We start from the raw sequence: 18,940 nt of genomic DNA, 5'->3' as shown, positions 1-18,940 counted from the left end.
GTATGCAAGTGCTCATGAACAAGTATTTATTAGTCCTCTTAAGTGTGATTTTTCACTTTTTCTAAATGAAAAAGCTGGTCATTAAACACATTTCTTCAGTCTCTTTGTTTGCAAATATAAAGAATATCTTGTTTTTCACCATGAACATTTTTGCCATCACGATACACTGCATGTTGTTTTTCTATACAATGACATGGGAAACTGTTTATGTTTTAGTGAACCACAGGCCATGTGTTACATTGAGACGTCCAATCTGGACGGGGAAACCAACTTGAAAATCAGACAGGTAGGTTTTGGCTTCGATAAAAATGTGATTATGCATTGTATCATAGCTCAGTGTTCTAACTTCTTCTTGGAAATAATACAATCAAAAGGAAATTGTCGTATTGTTGGCAAACAGAGGTTTATAGCTCGTACATTAGTTGCTGTCCCATGTAATCCTAGGCAGTCCAATGAGTCCTGAGATTATTGATTGAATAGAAAAGACTGATGTACTACCAGATAATACTGTTAAGGCAGTAAGGTTTAGCCTTAATCAGCCTTGGCAGACTGAACAGGCTAATAAGGGATTTCACTTTACAATCTTGTTTGTGACCCTGCAGTTCTCTCACAACATGCCCCAAAATAGTTTTTGAATCAAACAATGCCTTTCTCGTTCAACTTCAAAAGAAGTGCTTGTGTCTGAATGGTTGCCCTGGTCGACAGTCTTCCTTGTCTAATATTTGCATTTCCCATCTATAATGGCATATTCCCTTGAGAATGTTTTAAGCTGCTGGAATACCATTAATATTGTTTTCTGAAAATATGAACAGTAATTCTGCATAATTATGAGATGTCTGAAACAGATTTTTTCCTTTTGTACGGTTTTCATGATAAAAGAATATTCTTTTGATAATTTGTTTACGAGAATCACACAAAAACTGAAGTTTGGTTGAATTTCTTAATATTCTCATGCCCAAACAAGAACAAACGGGCAAAACAAACATGTAGGCCCGTAACCTCTTCATAACCCCCATATAAAGTAATTATTTATCAATACAATATTCATTGTTTTATTTCTTAGGCAGCAATGCTAGACAAATACAATGGCGCTTTGATCAAGCAGATATTTATCCTCAGGGAAATTAGGAAAATTTCTTTTTTCAGTTGATTCCTTTCTATGAAATTTCTTTATTGCTTTAACAATAGTTTAAAACTTTAATTTATCTGTAAAATAATGACAACTTGGTGGATCTAGTAAGAGATATTTTTATCCCCTTAAATCACAACGTGTATTATTTATTTTTATGCCCCTGGTAGGGTGGCATATAGGTGTTGAACTGTCCGTCAGTCAGTATGTGTGTATGTCAGTATGTGTGTATGTCAGTATGTGTGTATGTCAGTCTGTCTGTCCGTCTGAAAAAAACACTTTAACCTTTGCCATAACTTTTGCATTATTGTAGATAGAAACTTGATATTTGGCATGCATGTGCAGCTCACAGAGCTGCATATTTTGAGTGGTGAAAGGTGAAGGTCAAGGTCATCCTTCAAGGTCAAATGTCTAATATATGGCGTCTGTCTGTCCGAAAACTTGAACATTGGCCATAACTTTTTCAATATTGAAGATAGCAACTTGATATTTGGCATGCATGTGTATCTCATGAAGCTGCACTTTTTGAGTGGTGGAAGTTCAAGGTCAAGGTCATCCTTCAAGGTCAAAGGTCATTTTATTTTTATTTTCTCAAAGCGCATTGTGTTTTTGACGAACACATCTCTTGTTTCTAAAATATAATTTCTAATCTCTCCATTCTCCCCTAGGGTCTACCGCAGACAGGGAAGCTGCTGACCAAAGATGATTTGACAGCCCTATATGGTAACATAGAGTGTGAACCCCCAAACAGGCACTTGCTGGACTTTGTGGGCAACATACGGCCTGCCAGGCTGCAGTAAGAATCATGATAAACTGATACTTGGGTATAAAAACATTATTGACAGTCAGTTATACTGGGATATTTAAAGAGTTTTGACTGTAAGTGATACTAGGGTATTGATTGGTTATTGACTGTTAATGATACTAAGGTATTGATTGGTTATTGACTGTTTATGATGATGGGGTTTACACTGTAAGTTTAATATAATGCAGATGAAGGGGTAAAAGCCACAAGACAGCACTATAAATGGCTCCACATTATAAGTTCTTAGCTTATTTAATGCCATGGTGTGTTGTTGTTTTGATCCAATATAATAACAACATCAACTAAAAAAAATAATTCTGGCCATTTATGGCGATAAATGTGTTTAAGAATTTCATAAACACAAAGATACACCATTTTCCAGAGGTGTAAAGTGTACAGTACATTGTGGGACATAGGTTTAATTGAGCACTGTTCAGATTTAATTATACAACCAATAGACCTGTAAATTTTAATTTAGATGAAATGCGATACGTTACAAAGCAATGTCTTAATACATCATACGCAGTCATGAAAAAATATGCTTACAGGGGACTATAAAAAAATCCAGCGAAACTGAAAGTGAATTTTTGCTAACAATTACCCTGCATTTGCATTCAACTAAATTGTTTGGATTACTTTTTTAATTTGGGTTGCCTGTTACGTGTTAAATTGCATTTTAGCCGACAATATTTAAATGCATATTGTCTACAAATAACAATGAAATGAAACATGCCTCCCTAAAGCCACACACTTTATTTGTTATAGTTAATTTAAGTTTAAATAAGAAAAATAATTTATCTATGCCAATAAGAATATATATGGTGGTTACAAGGTAGAAATCCATCTTTTTTGGGCTTTAAACTTAAAAATAATCGCGTTTGTTGAAATGAACCTATACGTCTAGAAATCCTACTTTCAGTTTTAAGAGCTTTAAAGTTTGAAAAATAATACATTACATGCTAACTAGGCTATAGATTTTATTTTATATATGCCAATTTGAATATATCTGGTGGTGACAAGGTAGAAATCCGTCTGTTTTGCACTTTAAAAATTAAAAATGATCGAGTTTGTCGAAATGGATGGTTATGTATAGAAATCTTACTTTTGGTTTTACAAGCGGTACCGTTTGAAAAATAATAAATTACTTGCCATCTAGGCAATAGATTTAATAACAGTTTTGCGCACTTTCAAATTGCATCTATATGTACCAGTATTGATTAACATGTACTTCATTTCAAGGTGTGTGGATTTAAACTTGTCAAAGCTGTCAATGATGCTAAAGATCGATAGCACATACATAGTATCAGCATAAGAACTTGAAACACTGATAAGTCAATGCTATTTTTCACCCCTTTGATTAGCCAATGCCAGTTTTCACCCCTTTGTATTCCACGTTATAATGGAGTGTGCTACCGATATATTGCATTTACAGTGTCATTGATCATTGACTTTTAATGATACTTTAATATAAAAAGGTCCTTAAACACAGGATATCTTACAGCCTATAGTGATGCTGGGATATTTATAGGATAGTAAATACATAACATAATTTTTCCCTATTGGTGCAAAAAGGAACAATGTTCCTTCTAATTTCAATGTCACATGGTACCTTTTTGCACCAATTTGGCAATATGAGTGCATGTAGTGATACTTGGATAACTGATAAGCCTGAGGCTAGGATATCAATCAGCAGGAGTTAATGAGCTATTGACCCCTACAATTTGTGCTCGGGCCCTTTATTTTCTGTGATAACTCCTCTATGCCATCTGTACAAGAAACATGGAAAGAATGAGTGTTGCTGGCCACCCTGGTCTTCATGTTATGCTAAGTTTGAAACAATTGAGGTTGTTGGAACATGGTTTCAGAAATCTTTGCCTTAACTTTTGTAACACCAACAACAATTTAAACTCTTGTATCTTTGCTGACACCGACTCAACAGCATATACAAACTGCTTCATGCGAAAAAGGGTCTTATGCCATATGCAGCCAGAAAAGCTCCAGACCAGCAAGCGCATTCTGATCAGGAGCTACCCTGTCTGCTAAAGAGACAAAAGAACATCACGTTACTTCTTAGAGGACAATATACAATCTGTCTAGACTAAGCAAATGCGCGGGCTGCTCTGTTGATATGGCAGAAGACCCTGACCACAATGTTGAGACTAAGTGTCGCGTGTAACAACAGTTTTCCTATCTGAAATTTCAAGGTTGTACTTAAAGGTCAAAGGTGAAATATGGGCTATATGAAATATATTATATATGAAATATACATAGTGGAGCTATCCTACTCACCCCGGCATCGGCGTTGCCGTTGGCGTTTCCGTGAGCATGCAAAAGTTTGTGTACTACCCCAATTATTTTCATTGTCCCTTGACATATTGCTTTCATATTTAGCATACTTGTTTACCATCATGACCCCAACCTATTAACAAGAGCAGACAACTGTATCAAGCATTTTGACAGAATAATGGCTCCTTTTATACTTAGAATATGCATATTATTGATATATCTATGTTAAAGTTTGCGTACTACCCCAAATATTTCCTGTGTCGCTTGATATATTGCTTTCATATTTTGCATACTTGTTAACAATCATGACCCCAACCTATAAACAAGAGAAGACAACTGTATCAAGCATTTTGACAGAATTATTGCCCCTTTTATACTTAGAATATGCATATTATTGATAAATCTATGTTAAAGTTTGCATACTACCCCAAATATTTCCTGTGTCCCTTGACATATTGCTTTCGTATTTTGCATACTTAGAATATGCATATTATTGATAAATCTATGTTAAAGTTTGACAAAACAACACTTGCCTGACATACCACAATGCACTCCACCCAAACCATCCCCCACGCCCCCCCCCCCCCCATAACCCCCCCACCCCCACCCTAAAAAAAATATTATTATTTTTTCTTATTTTTGAAAGATCATCTATTTAATGATCATACACCAACATTATTATGGAAAAAAAGGCTCAAAAGGCACCTAGTAGCTAAACCTGTTCTTTAATCAAAATTCTTATTAGTATTAGTTGTGTAATGCTTTAGCCACTCATCCATCTAAGCAATCACAATTACAGTCTTCCATTGCTAGATTGATATGGACTATTTCTGTTTCTCATAGAGCCATACCTCTGGGACCAGACCAGCTGTTATTACGTGGTGCCATGCTGAGGAACACTAATTGGATTTTTGGTAAAAAAAGAGTTCAATATGCAGATTTTATGGAGATTTGTTTTTAGTATCATTGTTTCTTGATGTTGAAATTGCTGTTGTTAAAAAGTTTCTAAACTATAAAAATATACCAATACCCTGATTATCCTTATTATTTTTTGCTGGAGTTTTCTTTTTCGTTGATGATAAAAGGTTTTGGTGTAAGAAATTTTTCGTCCAATTTTGTTTTATTACAATTTTATTAACACTACCTTTAACATATGCATTTTGATTAGGAACAATAATGTAAATGATATTGTTTATTGTGATTATTTTACAATTATCAATTTACTGAAATGCAAAACATTAAAAATGTAATGATTATAAAAAGATTGTAGATGTTATAGAAACAACATTGTGTAAATTTACATTGTTATTCAAAAGAACTAATTCTATGTCATACAATAGGATCTCTTGATATTCAGTAATTTAGCTTTCTTTATCAACAAGAACAAATCCAATGTCCATGAGGCTCTCTCTATCTTTCTATTAGGTATTGTTGTGTACACTGGACCGGAGAGCAAACTGATGTTGAACTCAACCTCGGCTCCACTGAAACGCTCCAATGTTGAGAAAGTCACAAACATGCAGGTAATATTATTATTATGTATGGAACAAATTTTTATCCCCGCCGAAAAAAAATTCGGAGGGGATATAGTAATTGGTCCTGTCCGTCTCTGTCCGTCCGGCTGAAACTTTGTCCGGAGCATAACTTCAAATCTATTCAATGGATTTACTTTAAACTTAGAATATAAATAGATGGCATCTAGGAGAAGTGTAGTGACCAAGAACCATAACTCTATCTACCTTAGTTTTTGAATTATCTCCCCTTTTATATAACTTTAAAGTAAATTTTTGTCTGGAGCACAACTCTAAATATACTAAAGGGCTTTACTTGAAACTTGAAATATAAACAGATGGCAACTAGGAGAAGTGCAGTGACTAAGAACCAAAACTCTATCTACCTTAATTTTTGAATTATCTCCCCTTTTATATAACTTTAAAGTAAATTTTGTCCGGAGCATAACTCTAAATCTACTAAAGGGATTTACTTGAAATATAAACATATGGCAACTAGGAGAAGTGCAGTGACCAAGATCCATAACTCTTTCTACCTTAGTTTTGAATTTTCTCCCCTTTTATATAATTTTAAAGTAAATTTTTGTCTGGAGCATAACTCTAAATCTACTGAAGGGATTTACTTGAAACTTCAAACTTAAACAGATGGCAAGTAGGAGAAGTGCAGTGACTAAGAACCATAACTCTATCTACCTTAGTGTTTGAATTATATCCCTTTATTTAATTTCAAAGTAATTTTATGTCCGGAGCATAATGAATAATCTCCCTTTATTTGTTTTTACAAATTATTTTTCTACTCTCTAAAACAAATGTTGTCATACAAGCAAACACATTTCGGCGGGGATTTGGCACTACTGTGACAAGCTCTTGTTCTTTTAGTGTATGCTTGCACCTGAGGACTTTTATTTTTTATTACTGACGTTCAAACGATCATTTTCATGATTTCCGATTTTTTTCGCTCACCTGATTTCTCAGGTGAGCTTTTGTGACCAGTCTTTTTCCGTCGTCTGTCCGTCTGTCCACATTTGTTCGTAAACACTCTAGAGGCCACATTAAATGTCCGATCTTCATGAAACTTGGTCAGAAGCTTTGTCCCAATAAAAACTCGGTCGAGTTCGAAACTGGTTTGTGCCAGGTCAAAAACTAGGTCACTAGGTAAAAAAAAAAGAAAAAACTCGTAAACACTGTAGAAGTCACATTTCATGCCCAATCTTCATGTAACTTTGTCAAAATGTTTGTCTTTATGATACGTTCATGATTTCAAAAGTGGTTCTGGTCCGTTGAAAAACATGGCTGCCAGTGGGCGGGGCAGTTTTCCTTTTTGGCTATAGAGAAACCTTGTAAACACTCTAGAAGTCACAATTTTTGCCCAATCATCATTATAGTTGGTCAAAACATTGGTTTTATTGATATCTCGAGCGAGTTCGAAAATGGTCCAGATCTGTAAAAAAACATGGCTACTAGTGTACAGGGCATTTTTCTCTATATGTATATAGTGAAAACATGTAAACACTCTAGAAGTCACATTTTTGGTCCAATCTTCATGAAATTTATGAAGAATTTGTATTTCCTAGATATGTGAGTTAAGTTCGAAAATGGTTCCGGTCCGTTGAAAAACATGGTTGCCAGGGGGACGGGGCAGTTTTCCTTATATTTATATAGTGAAAAAAGGCTTGTAAACAATCATGAATTAAGGTCATGTAACATGGGAGACAACTCTTCTAAATATTGCATTTAAGTTTAACAGTAGTTACTCCCCTTTGACTATTAATGTTTTTATAATAATACAGTGTAGTTGTGTGTATCATTTATGTGTTAATTGTTATTCTAGGTTCAATGATTTTTTAGCTCACCTGATTGCTCAGGTGAGCTTTTGTGACCGGTCTTTGTCCGTCGTATGTCCGTCCGTCCATTTACATTTGCTCGTAAATACTCTAGAGGCCACATTTCTTGTCCCATCTTCATGAAACTTGGTCAGAAGCTTTGTCCCAATGAAATCTCGGCCAAGTTCGAAACTGGGTTGTGCCGGGTTAAAAACTTGGTCACTAGGTCAAAAAATAGAAAAACCTTGTAAACAATGTAGAAGTCACATTTCATGCCCAATCTTCATGTAACTTTGTCAAAATGTTTGTCTTAATGATGTCTTGTTTGAGTTCAAAAGTGGTTCCAATCCGTTGAAAAACATAGCCAGTGGGTGGGGCAGTTTTCCTTTTTTGGCTATAGAGAAACCTTGTAAACACACTAGAAGTCACAATTTTTGCCCAATCATCATGAAAGTTGGTCAAAACATTGGTTCATTTGATGTTTCGGACGAGTTCGAAAATGGTCGAGATCGCTGTAAAAACATGGCCCCCAGTGGGCGGGGCATTTTTCTCTATATGTATATAGTGGCAGTTTTCCCTATTTGGCTATAGAGAAAACTTGTAAACACTCTAGAAGTCACAATTTTTTGCCCAATCATCATGAAAGTTGGTCAAAACATTGGTTTTATTGATATCTCGGACCAGTTTGAAAATGGTCTGGATCGGTGAAAAAACATGGCTGCCAGTGGGCGGCGCATTTTTCTCTATATGTATATAGTGAAAACATGTGAACACAGTAGAAGTCACATTTTTGGCCCAATTTTCATGAAATTTGCTCAGAACATTTGTTTCCTTGATACGAGAGTCAAGTTAAAAAATGGTTCCGTTCAGTTGAATAACATGGCTGCTGGGAGGGGTGCAGTTTTCTCATTATTGCCCCCCCCCCCCCCCTTTCGAAGAAGAGGGAGTATATTGTTTTGCTCATGTCGGTCCGTCCGTCCACCAGATGGTTTCAGGATAATAACTCAAGAGAGCTTATGCCAAGGATCATGAAACTTCATAGGTACATTGATCATGACTCACAGATAACCCCTATTGATTTTCAGGTCACTAGGTCAAAGGTCAAGGTCACAATGACCCGAAATAGTATAATGGTTTCCGGATGATTACTCAAGAACACTTATGCCTAGGATCATGAAACTTCACAGATACATTGATCATGACTCGCAGATGACCCCTATTGATTTTCAGGTCACTAGGTCAAAGGTCAAGGTCACGGTGACCCAAAGCAGTAAAATGGTTTCCGGATGATAACTCAAGAATGCTTAGGCCTAGGATCATGAAACTTCATAGATACATTGATCATGACTCTCAGATAACCCCTATTGATTTTCAGGTCACTAGGCCAAAGGTCATGGTCACGATGACCCGAAACAGTAAAATGGTTTCCGGATGATAACTCAAGAACGCTTAGGCCTAGGATCATGAAACTTCATAGGTACATTGATCATAACTCGTTGATGACCCCTATTGATTTTCAGGTCACTAGGTCAAAGGTCAAGGTCATGACTCAAAATAGTAAAATGCTTTCTAGATGATAACTCAAGAACGCTTAGGCCTAGGATCATGAAACTTCATAGGTACATTGATCATGACTCGTAGATGACCCCTATTGATTTTCAGGTCACTAGGTCAAAGGTCAAGGTCACGATGCCCGAAATAGTAAAATGGTTTCCAGATGATAACTCAAGAACGCTTGTGCCAAGGATCATGAAACTTCATAGGTAGATTGATCATGTCTCGCAGATTACCCCTATTGATTTTCAGGTCACTAGTTCAAAGGTCAAGGTCACGATGACCTGAAATAGTAAAATTGTTTCCGGATGATTACTCAAGAACGCTTATTCCTAGGATCATGAAACTTCATAGGTACATTGATCATGACTTGCAGATAACCCCTATTGATTTTCAGGTCACTAGGTCAAAGGTCAAGGTCTCAATGACCCGAAACAGTAAAATAGTTTCCGGATGATTACTCAAGAACACTTATGCCTAGGATCATGAAACTTCATAGATACATTGATCATGACTCGCAGATGACCCATATTGATTTTCAGGTCTGTAGGTCAAAGTTCAAGGTCACGGTGACCCAAAGCAGTAAAATGGTTTCCGGATGATAACTCAAGAACGCTTATGCCTAGGATCATGAAACTTCATAGATACATTGATCATGACTCTCAGATAACCCCTATTGGTTTTCAGGTCACTAGGCCAAAGGTCAAGGTCACGATGACCCGAAATAGTAAAATGGTTTCTGGATGATAACTCAAGAGCGCTTAGGCCTAGGATCATGAAACTTCATAGGTACATTGATCATAACTTGTAGATGACCCCTATCAATTTTTAGGTCACTAGGTCAAAGGTCAAGGTCATGACTCGAAATAGTAAAATGGTTTCTGGATGATAACTCAAGAAAGCTTAGGCCTAGGATCATGAAACTTCATAGGTACATTGATCATGACTCGTAGATGACCCCTATTGATTTTCAGGTCACTAGGTCAAAGGTCAAGGTCATGATGACCCGAAATAGTAAAATGGTTTCCAGATAAGCTTTTGTGACTGATCTTTATCCGTCGTCCGTCCGTAACCATTTGTTCGTAAACACTCTAACGGGGCACATTTCTTTTCCGATCTTTATGAAACTTGGTCAGAAGCTTTGTCCCAATGATATCTCGGTCGAGTTCAAAACTTGGTCATGCCGGGTCAAAAACTTGGTCACTAGGTAAAAAAACCCATAAAACCTTGTAAACACTGTAGAAGTCACATTTCATGCCCAATCTTCATGAAACTTTGTCAAAATGTTTGTCTTAATGATATGTTGGTTAAGTTCAAAAGTGGTTCTGGTCCATTGAAAAACATGGCCACCAGTGGGCGGGGCAGTTTTCCTTATTTGGCTATAGAGAAACCTTGTAAACACACTAGAAGTCACAATTTTTGCCTAATCATCATGAAAGTTGAACAAAACATTGGTTTTATTGATATCTCGGACGAGTTCGAAAATGGTCCAGATCGGTGAAAAACATGGCTGCCAGTGGGTGGGGCATTTTTCTTTATATGTATATAGTGAAAACATGTGAACACTCTAGAAGTCACATTTTTGGCCCAATTTTCATGAAATTTGGTCAGAACATTTGTTTCCTTGATACGAGAGTTGAGAAAAAAATTGGTTCCGGTCAGTTGAATAACATGGCTGCCAGGGGGGGGGGGGGGGGGGGGGGCAGTTTTCTTATATTTATAAAGTAAAAAAAGCTTGTGAACACTCTAGAAGTCACATTTTTTGCCCAATCATCATGAAACTTGGTGAAATGATTGGTTTTATATATATCTCAGATGAGTTCGCAAATGGTTGCGATCTGTCAAAAAACATGGCCGCCGTGTGGGGGGGGGGGGCAGTTTTCCTTATGTGACTAGAGAGAAACCTTGTGATCGAACACTATAGAAGTCTCATTTTTTGCCTGATCATCGTGAAACTTAGTCAATACATTGGTTTTATTGATTACTCGGACAAGTTGGAAAATGGCTCAGATCGGTGAAACACACTTTTTAGCTCAACTGATTGCTCAGGTGAGGTTTTAGAATTGGTCTTTGTCAGCCGTCCGTTCGTCCACATTTGGTTTGTAAACACTTTAGCATTCACACTTCTCAAGCATTCGTTATGAAAGTTGCTGAAAGATCTCAGTCAAGTTTGATAATGAGCAAAATCACATAATTAATGCCATAATTATTTCCCTTAGATTGTCTAAATTTTAATTATATTATACAAAATCCTTGTAAGCACTATAGAGGTCACAATTTTGTTTCAGATTTTATGAATCTTGGTCAAAATATTTATTTTTGTAAGCAAAGTTTGATGTTTGGTAAGGGAGGTCAACTTAAAATATAGGTCACCAGGTAAAATCTGACAAGAACAAAAACTCTCCATATGCCAGAGTTTTGGTTCAATACTGATGAAACTTGGCAAGAATGTTTGTCTGGACAATATCTAGGTCAAGTTTGACGTTTGGTAAAGATTGAATGAACCGACTCCTCTCAGGTGAGCGAACTAGGGCCATCTTGGCCCTCTTGTTTTAATTAGAAAGTAGGTCATGTTTATTCTAGGGTGATGCTTTAATTTTTAGCTCGTCTGTTTTCGGAGAAAACCCGAGGTATTGTCATAGCCAGCCTGTTATCCACCGTCCGCGTCGTGCTAAAACCTTTACATTTTGTTAAGGTTTTGAACATTGGCTCTTAAATTAAAGTGCTTCAACCTACAACTTTGAAACTTCACATGTAGCTTCACCTTGATGAGTTCTACATGCCACACCCAAAAATTTTGGGTCTCTAGGTCAAAGGTCAAGGTCACTGTGACCTCTAAAAAAAAATTTTTGACAAGCTTTTATTTATAAGGGAGAAAACCCGAGGTATTGTCATAGCCTGCTAGTCGTCCGGCGTCAGCCGTCCGCCGGCTTCGTGCTAAAACATGTACATTGGCTCTAAAATCAAAGTGCTTCCACTTACAACTTTGAAACTTCATATGTAGATGCACCTTGATGAGTTCAACACGCCACACCCATTTTGGGTCACTAGGACAAAGGTCAAGGTCACTATGACCTCCAAAAAAAAATAAAAAATTCTGACAAGCTTTCACAGCCGAGCGTGGTACCCGTTATTCGGTGCTCTTGTTAAATTACATAACATAACTGTGTTAGTTTGTGATTGAAAACTAGGTTTATCTAACAATTTTTAGGCAGCATATTTGTGAAAAAAATGTAAAAATATTTCAGAAACAACCTTGAGAAACTATTGATAGAACAAGCATGTCTGAACAGTAACAAGCCGTAACACCCAGTCAGAAGGGCCGATATTATAAGAATCTTTGTACATGATACAGATTTCTACAGGGAGCTATGTGTTGCTAGTGTTTTGTCAAAAAATGCATACATGCAGTTTTTCTTGTTATGTCCAAGAACACACGTTTAACTCTAGATTGACATATTATAAATCATGTGTTTTAAATATTTTTGCTTCAAATATTTATATGTATTCATTAAGAGGGCTGATACCACAGATACACGTGCTATATGTACACAATTAATGAATGTTTTTAACAATTTTGCTTTATGAACATGAACAATTCCTTACAAAGTGGAAAAAAAATCCCCGGTTAGCCTGCTACTCTTGATATGTATTTATGCTGCTTGCAAATGCATTAAGCCCAGTGTTCCTTGAGCGCTGCTCAATTTATCTTGTTAAACATTTTTTGTAAATAAAAGTGAGTATCAATGTAGCACATAATGCCAATGTAATGTATGCTTATAGTGCTCACAAGTATCAGGTCCATGGGGATGATATATACTCACCAAATGAAAACATCTATTTCCTTTTTATATAAGGAATTCAACTTGAAATGCCAGCTTTGATTAGTTCATTATGTAATTATTGGAGCTATTTTCTGGATTTTTTAAGTTTTATGTTTCTATTCATCCCTTTCCCCAATAAGAAGCCAAGTGAAAATGGTTTTTGCAACCAGCATAAAACCAGAACAGCCTGGGAGTAACTCGCTGTCTGTTCAGGTTTTATGCTGTTTGATGCTAATCTCTATCAAAAGGTTGAAAATGAATCCTTTAAAACTTCAATCTAGTAAGAAAGGTCTTTAATTAAATTTAGCTTTCTATGAGACTACAAATGTGTCAAAATACGCTTCTAAGTGGTAAAGGGTTTATGCTGTCTACATGCTTTAGTCTAAGTAATAAAGGGTTAATGCTGTCTTCATGCTTTAGTCTAAGTGATAAAGGGTTAATGCTGTCTTCATGCTTTAGTCTAAGTGGTAAAGGGTTAATGCTGTCTTCATGCTTTAGTCTAAGTGGTAAAGGGTTAATGCTGTCTACATGCTTTAGTCTAAGTGATAAAGGGTTAATGCTGTCTTCATGCTTTAGTCTAAGTGATAAAGGGTTAATGCTGTCTTCATGCTTTAGTCTAAGTGGTAAAGGGTTAATGCTGTCTTCATGCTTTAGTCTAAGTGGTAAAGGATTAATGCTGTCTTCATGCTTTAGTCTAAGTGGTAAAGGGTTAATGCTGTCTACATGCTTTAGTCTAAGTGATAAAGGGTTAATGCTGTCTTCATGCTTTAGTCTAAGTGGTAAAGGGTTAATGCTGCCTTCATGCTTTAGTCTAAGTGGTAAAGGGTTAATGCTGTCTTCATGCTTTAGTCTAAGTGATAAAGGGTTAATGCTGTCTTCATGCTTTAGTCTAAGTGGTAAAGGGTTAATGCTGTCTTCATGCTTCAGTCTAAGTGGTAAAGCGTTAATGCTGTCTTCATGCTTCAGTCTAAGTGGTAAAGGGTTAATGCTGTCTTCATGCTTCAGATCCTGTTCCTATTTGGTATACTGTTGCTGCTCTCACTGATTTGTACCTTCGCCCAGATGTTGTGGACACAAAAACACGAAAATACTCACTGGTACCTTGGATTTACAGGTGGGTCTTGGCTTATGCAAGTTAGCCATGGCTTGATGGATTATGGTTTGTCGAAATAATGTGAAATAAGTTTTGTTTGACTGAGGGATAGATATCTTCAAAAGACCAGTGTGAATGTATCTATATATTGTGTTTTCATATATAGTTATATATAGTTACATCATTGAAATCAGTTGGACCCCACGATTATCCAATGATAAAATTTCAAAGTTTGCTACTTATTGGCCAGCCACCGCAATGTTTCCAAATTATGGATCATTCTATGTTTACTGCCTTTATTTACCAATACCTAGTAATTATGCGTCCCATTTGTCGTTAACATCAGATTTGCCAGCGAGTAACTTTGGTTACAACTTGCTGACCTTCATCATCCTGTTCAACAACCTCATCCCCATTAGTCTGCAGGTGACCTTGGAGTTGGTCAAGTTCATACAGGCCATCTTTATCAACTGGGTGAGTAAACAAGACTAGAGTTATGCCCCTCTGGGACCTAGTGCATGCAGACCTCATGTTAGCTGCCTGTTGGGGTCCCATATAAAAGGTCTACAGTATATACTTTAAGCATACATTTTGTATGTCCCTGTGCCACGCCTTGTAATTGTTACAAATATTCATTTAATATCGGACACAGTTTTTTTAAATAAAATTATGCCATATGCAGATATGTGACACTGTTTGTTAACAAAATCACAGGGATGGAATTGACAATCTGTATAATGAAATGTATTATGTTTGTTTATGTATGTGTTTTACTTTTTTGCGCTCTAACTCTAAAGATGTTTAATGTTTCAGTTATTTTATTAAAGTTCTTTGAAAAGGGGCTTCATGCATTTGCCTAAATTGTCCTCCAAGATTAGCCTGTGCAGTAAGTCTTTTTTGAGTGAAAATCCAGTAAAGGTGGAAAGTGTCATTAACCCATTAATGTCTAGTAGACTCTTCCATCCTTCTAAATTGGATCAGTTTATTTCCAAAATTAGGGGTGTCTCGTATACTTATTTCTATATTTAGGATATTTTTTACTAAAAATCCTTTTAGCAAACAGCGCAGACCCAGATGAGACGCCGCATCATGCGGCGTCTTATCTGGGTCTACGCTGTTTGCAATGTCCTTTTTTCAGGACGCTAGGCATAAATGGGTTAACCATTTGCGGACTGCACAGGCTCATCTGGGATGACATTTATTGCACATGCATTAAGCCTGGTTTTCACAGAATGCAGCTCATGTAACCCAGTAGCCGTGCTGACTGTGTTTTCTTACTGCAGGATAACGATATGTTCTGTAATGAGACTCAGACGCCTGCCATGGCTCGAACCTCCAACCTCAATGAAGAACTGGGTCAGGTATGAAACATTTATATGTATTCAATGAAGAGCTTGGTCAGGTATGAAACACTGAAATGTATTCAAACAGTGATAGAAAAAAAAACTGATGTACTCAGACAGGTTCAGTGTCTTGATGAATATCATTAAAGATGTGTTATTTTCAAAATTTATAAAGATTTTAGCTACTTGCCAAATGAGACGCCATCATGCTGTATTAAAAATGAACATCAATTAACACTTGTATTGATTATTTAAATTTCGAAAATTAAAAATCCAATTTAAAAAAATCAATTTAATCTATTAATTGAATACTGTGAAACCATTATTAATCGTCAGGCATTAATTTTCATAAATTTCGTCAGTCGACCGATCGGCGAATTTAAGATCCTAACGAACTATCATGCTCTATGTTTATACAAAAACAAACACTAAGCTGAACAATATTTTTAAACTTTACTGTAGACATTAGGCATTAAATTCCAACATAATCCATGCACACATTCACTGCTGTTTCGTAATCAAGATTAATCCGGTTTTGACACAAAGGGATGTTGATTACACAAGGTACTTAACTGACACGTTACACTTCTTTAAAACGCGTGTGCAGTACAGCTGTATCGAATGCGTTGACTTCGTTTATGTAGAATGGTAATGAATTAGCGCTAATTGTTTATAACTTTATTACCCATTAGGTGCATTGTGTTTTTCAGGAGTGTTGCATATTAGCCATCCCGCAGCAAATGCCGATGAAAGACAATAAACCAAATGAAAAGATGACGATGTGTGATCAACATGCGTATTTATCACAAATTAATAAAGAATATTTTAATTGCTGTTTGTTGTTTGATTGTTTGCGTTTAACCACACTTATTACTATTTTGTATGTATCAATGTATTTATTTTTTAATTATTGACATTATTGATTTATATACCGGTAGTTTACTTTTTAAGAACAAACACACACATAGAGTTTATAATTTTAATGTTGATATAAGAATAAAAAAGCATTTTATTTGAAAAAAAAAACACTAAACAATCTGGAACGTCTTTCGTATAACACAAACAGTTTTTAAACGGTATTGACAGCATTTTAATAAAAATCATACCAACTAGAACACATACCCAAGAAAATAAACAAAAGTGACTAGTTTGATTTGCTATTTGATAGAATAAGACTAATTGGCAATTGGCTTCGTTGTAACAAACACTCGTTAACGGTTATTCGATCCCACTTGTCCGCTAATCATAACAATGAACGTGTGAATGGCATACATTAAGAGGGTCCAATGGACCCTCTTAATGTATGCCATTTACACGTTCATTGTTATGATGATATTACTGTCCCTTGATAACAAAAGACTAGTTCATTGGCATGTGACAAACAGGCCCCACCTCCTGCAGTGATTCTCAAGATTGTTCCCGCATTCGTACCACGATTTTTCGCAACTGCGATTGATCGCGAATATGTATTACATACAAATCGGATATTGACTGACGCATTTTTTTTAAATTCAAAATCAGAAATTGGCGATTTAAGTGCTGACGAAATCGTCATTTTTATAAAAATGATGAAATTTTGTGCTGTCAAAAATAAATGGTTTCACAGTATGTCTTAAAAATAAGTTTTCTCTAATTTGCAGGACATTCTTTGGGCTTGATAAATAGATGAACTGATTTCTATCAACAGTAAGAAGAAGAAACTAATAACAGTGTGTTTTTTCCATTTATAGATAAAATACATCTTCTCAGACAAAACAGGGACGTTAACAAGAAACATGATGAACTTCAGAAAATGTTCAATAGCTGGAATCATTTACGGGTAAATTGACTCGGATTGAAATTGGGCTTCGTTCTGGAAAAACTGGGTTAAATGCATGTGCGTAAAGGGTCGTTCCAGATTAGCCTGTGCAGTCAACGACATTTTCCGCTTGTATTGGGAAAATGTTTTATGGGAAGTCACATCTAACTGTATATCCATTAAGGCCGAAATTGTAGTCACTGTTTAGCCGGTGTGGACTGCACATTCTAATCTGGGATAACATTTAACACTAATGCATTAAGCCCAGTTTTACCACAACAAGAATCAAATTGACAATTTGTCTGCTTGTCATGTGGTAGGATATATCTATTTTGCTTCATAAGACAGACATGTTTATTGTTATACTAAACATAGATCTAAACAATCAATTACAAATTATTTAACAAAATTCCACGCTTCATGTAAAACTATGTAATATGAACAGAAAACAATGGTGGCAGTATTACAGGTTAATTAAGTACAGCAGATTATTGTGTTGCTAAATTTCTACATAACTTATGTCAAGATTGATCTTATTGGTGAAATTAATTATTTGGCCATTCTCCCACTATATTTGATTCAAGTAATCAAGTGTGTGTGTGCGAAGACAGGTGTTTTCCAGACGGTAACTTTGTCAGTCATGATTAAATTTTAATGACCTGTCATCATTATTATAGTATGTTTTGCATGTAATACCCATCTCCCAACCAGAAAGGTCAAGGTCAGACATAGAGGTCAAGGACAGACATAGAGGTCAGAAGTCAAATTTTATTATAAAGCTCTTGTCTGAACTGTAACTTCATCCTGCATCTTGCCATTTTGAAAGTAAAAATTCTTGTCTGGACTGTAACTTTACCATTCATCGTGCATTCGTTTTAAATGATCAACCCATTAATGTGTCCCATGCTAGTCTTAATGTCGGCTGAGCATATGTCAAGGTATTATTTACAATGGAATGGACATGTTTCAGTTAGGCATTTAGCATTTTCTTGGTTTCAGGGATAATGAAGAAAGCCTGGAATCATTTAAAGATGACAGCCTTATTGCAAATCTGAAAGCATCACATGTAAGTTTGTTACATTTATTAACTTATATTTGCTGTTAAATAGAACATGTCTGCAAAGCAATGCAGTAAGCTTATTTTGAGTTGATAGAGATGGCGAGTAGGAGCGCAATTGATAAATATTTAGAATTTGGGGTTATATTGTTTTCATAAACAGTAAAATTGCACTTGTTTCCATTCAAAAGAATGAATATCTTTTTTAAAGTAAATTTTGTATGAAATGTATATTCAATTCTTGCAAATAAACTTTCAATAAATGTGAGATTGAAACAGAAATGCTTTTGAAGGTAACATTGCAAAAAAAACTATGCAACAGCACTGTTTATTATATTGATCCTGGCATTTGTAAAGGTTGTGACATTTTTGTCTCAATATTAATATATTTTTTTTTATATGCCAAGCTTATAAGATATGAGAGCCTTTTTCCTGATATGCAACCTAATTTGCCATTACAACTCTTGATACCGGGTTTATTTAAAGAAGTTTGCCTCTAAAATTCTTGAGCCTCACTCTAGAAAAACAGGGCTAAATAAATGTGCATAAAGGTTTGTCCCAGATAAGCCTGTGCAGTCTGCACAGTCACATCAGGAACAACACTTTCGGCTAATAAATGTGCATAAAGGTTTGTCCCAGATTAGCCTGTGCAGACTGCACAGTGTCATCAGGAACAACACTTTTGGCTTATAAATGTGCATAAAGGTTTGTCCCAGA

At 35.9% G+C, this 18,940-nt stretch overlaps 1 protein-coding gene across 10 annotated transcripts in view; it reads left to right on the top strand.

Moving 5' to 3' along the window:
- The window catches only part of LOC127876686 (phospholipid-transporting ATPase IA-like), a 110,674-nt gene that overhangs the window by 43,910 nt on the left and 47,824 nt on the right, over positions 1-18,940 (top strand). For all 10 annotated transcript variants that reach the window (XR_008048028.1, XM_052422081.1, XM_052422082.1 and 7 more), the window contains 9 exons: positions 217-286; positions 1,798-1,925; positions 5,064-5,134; positions 5,646-5,743; positions 13,938-14,046; positions 14,372-14,499; positions 15,309-15,386; positions 17,099-17,187; positions 18,166-18,232. Coding sequence is in view for 9 of the 10 variants with exons in the window: in XM_052422081.1 (XP_052278041.1) it covers positions 217-286; positions 1,798-1,925; positions 5,064-5,134; positions 5,646-5,743; positions 13,938-14,046; positions 14,372-14,499; positions 15,309-15,386; positions 17,099-17,187; positions 18,166-18,232 (838 nt within the window). In the remaining variant the exon portion in view is untranslated. The remainder of the gene's footprint in view (positions 1-216; positions 287-1,797; positions 1,926-5,063; positions 5,135-5,645; positions 5,744-13,937; positions 14,047-14,371; positions 14,500-15,308; positions 15,387-17,098; positions 17,188-18,165; positions 18,233-18,940) is intronic.

Source organism: Dreissena polymorpha, chromosome 4 (assembly GCF_020536995.1).
Source record: "Dreissena polymorpha isolate Duluth1 chromosome 4, UMN_Dpol_1.0, whole genome shotgun sequence".
NCBI classification, from domain to species: Eukaryota; Metazoa; Mollusca; class Bivalvia; order Myida; family Dreissenidae; genus Dreissena; species Dreissena polymorpha.
The sequence above is the reverse complement of the archived record's forward strand: the minus strand, read 5'-3'. Positions and strand labels throughout refer to the sequence as shown.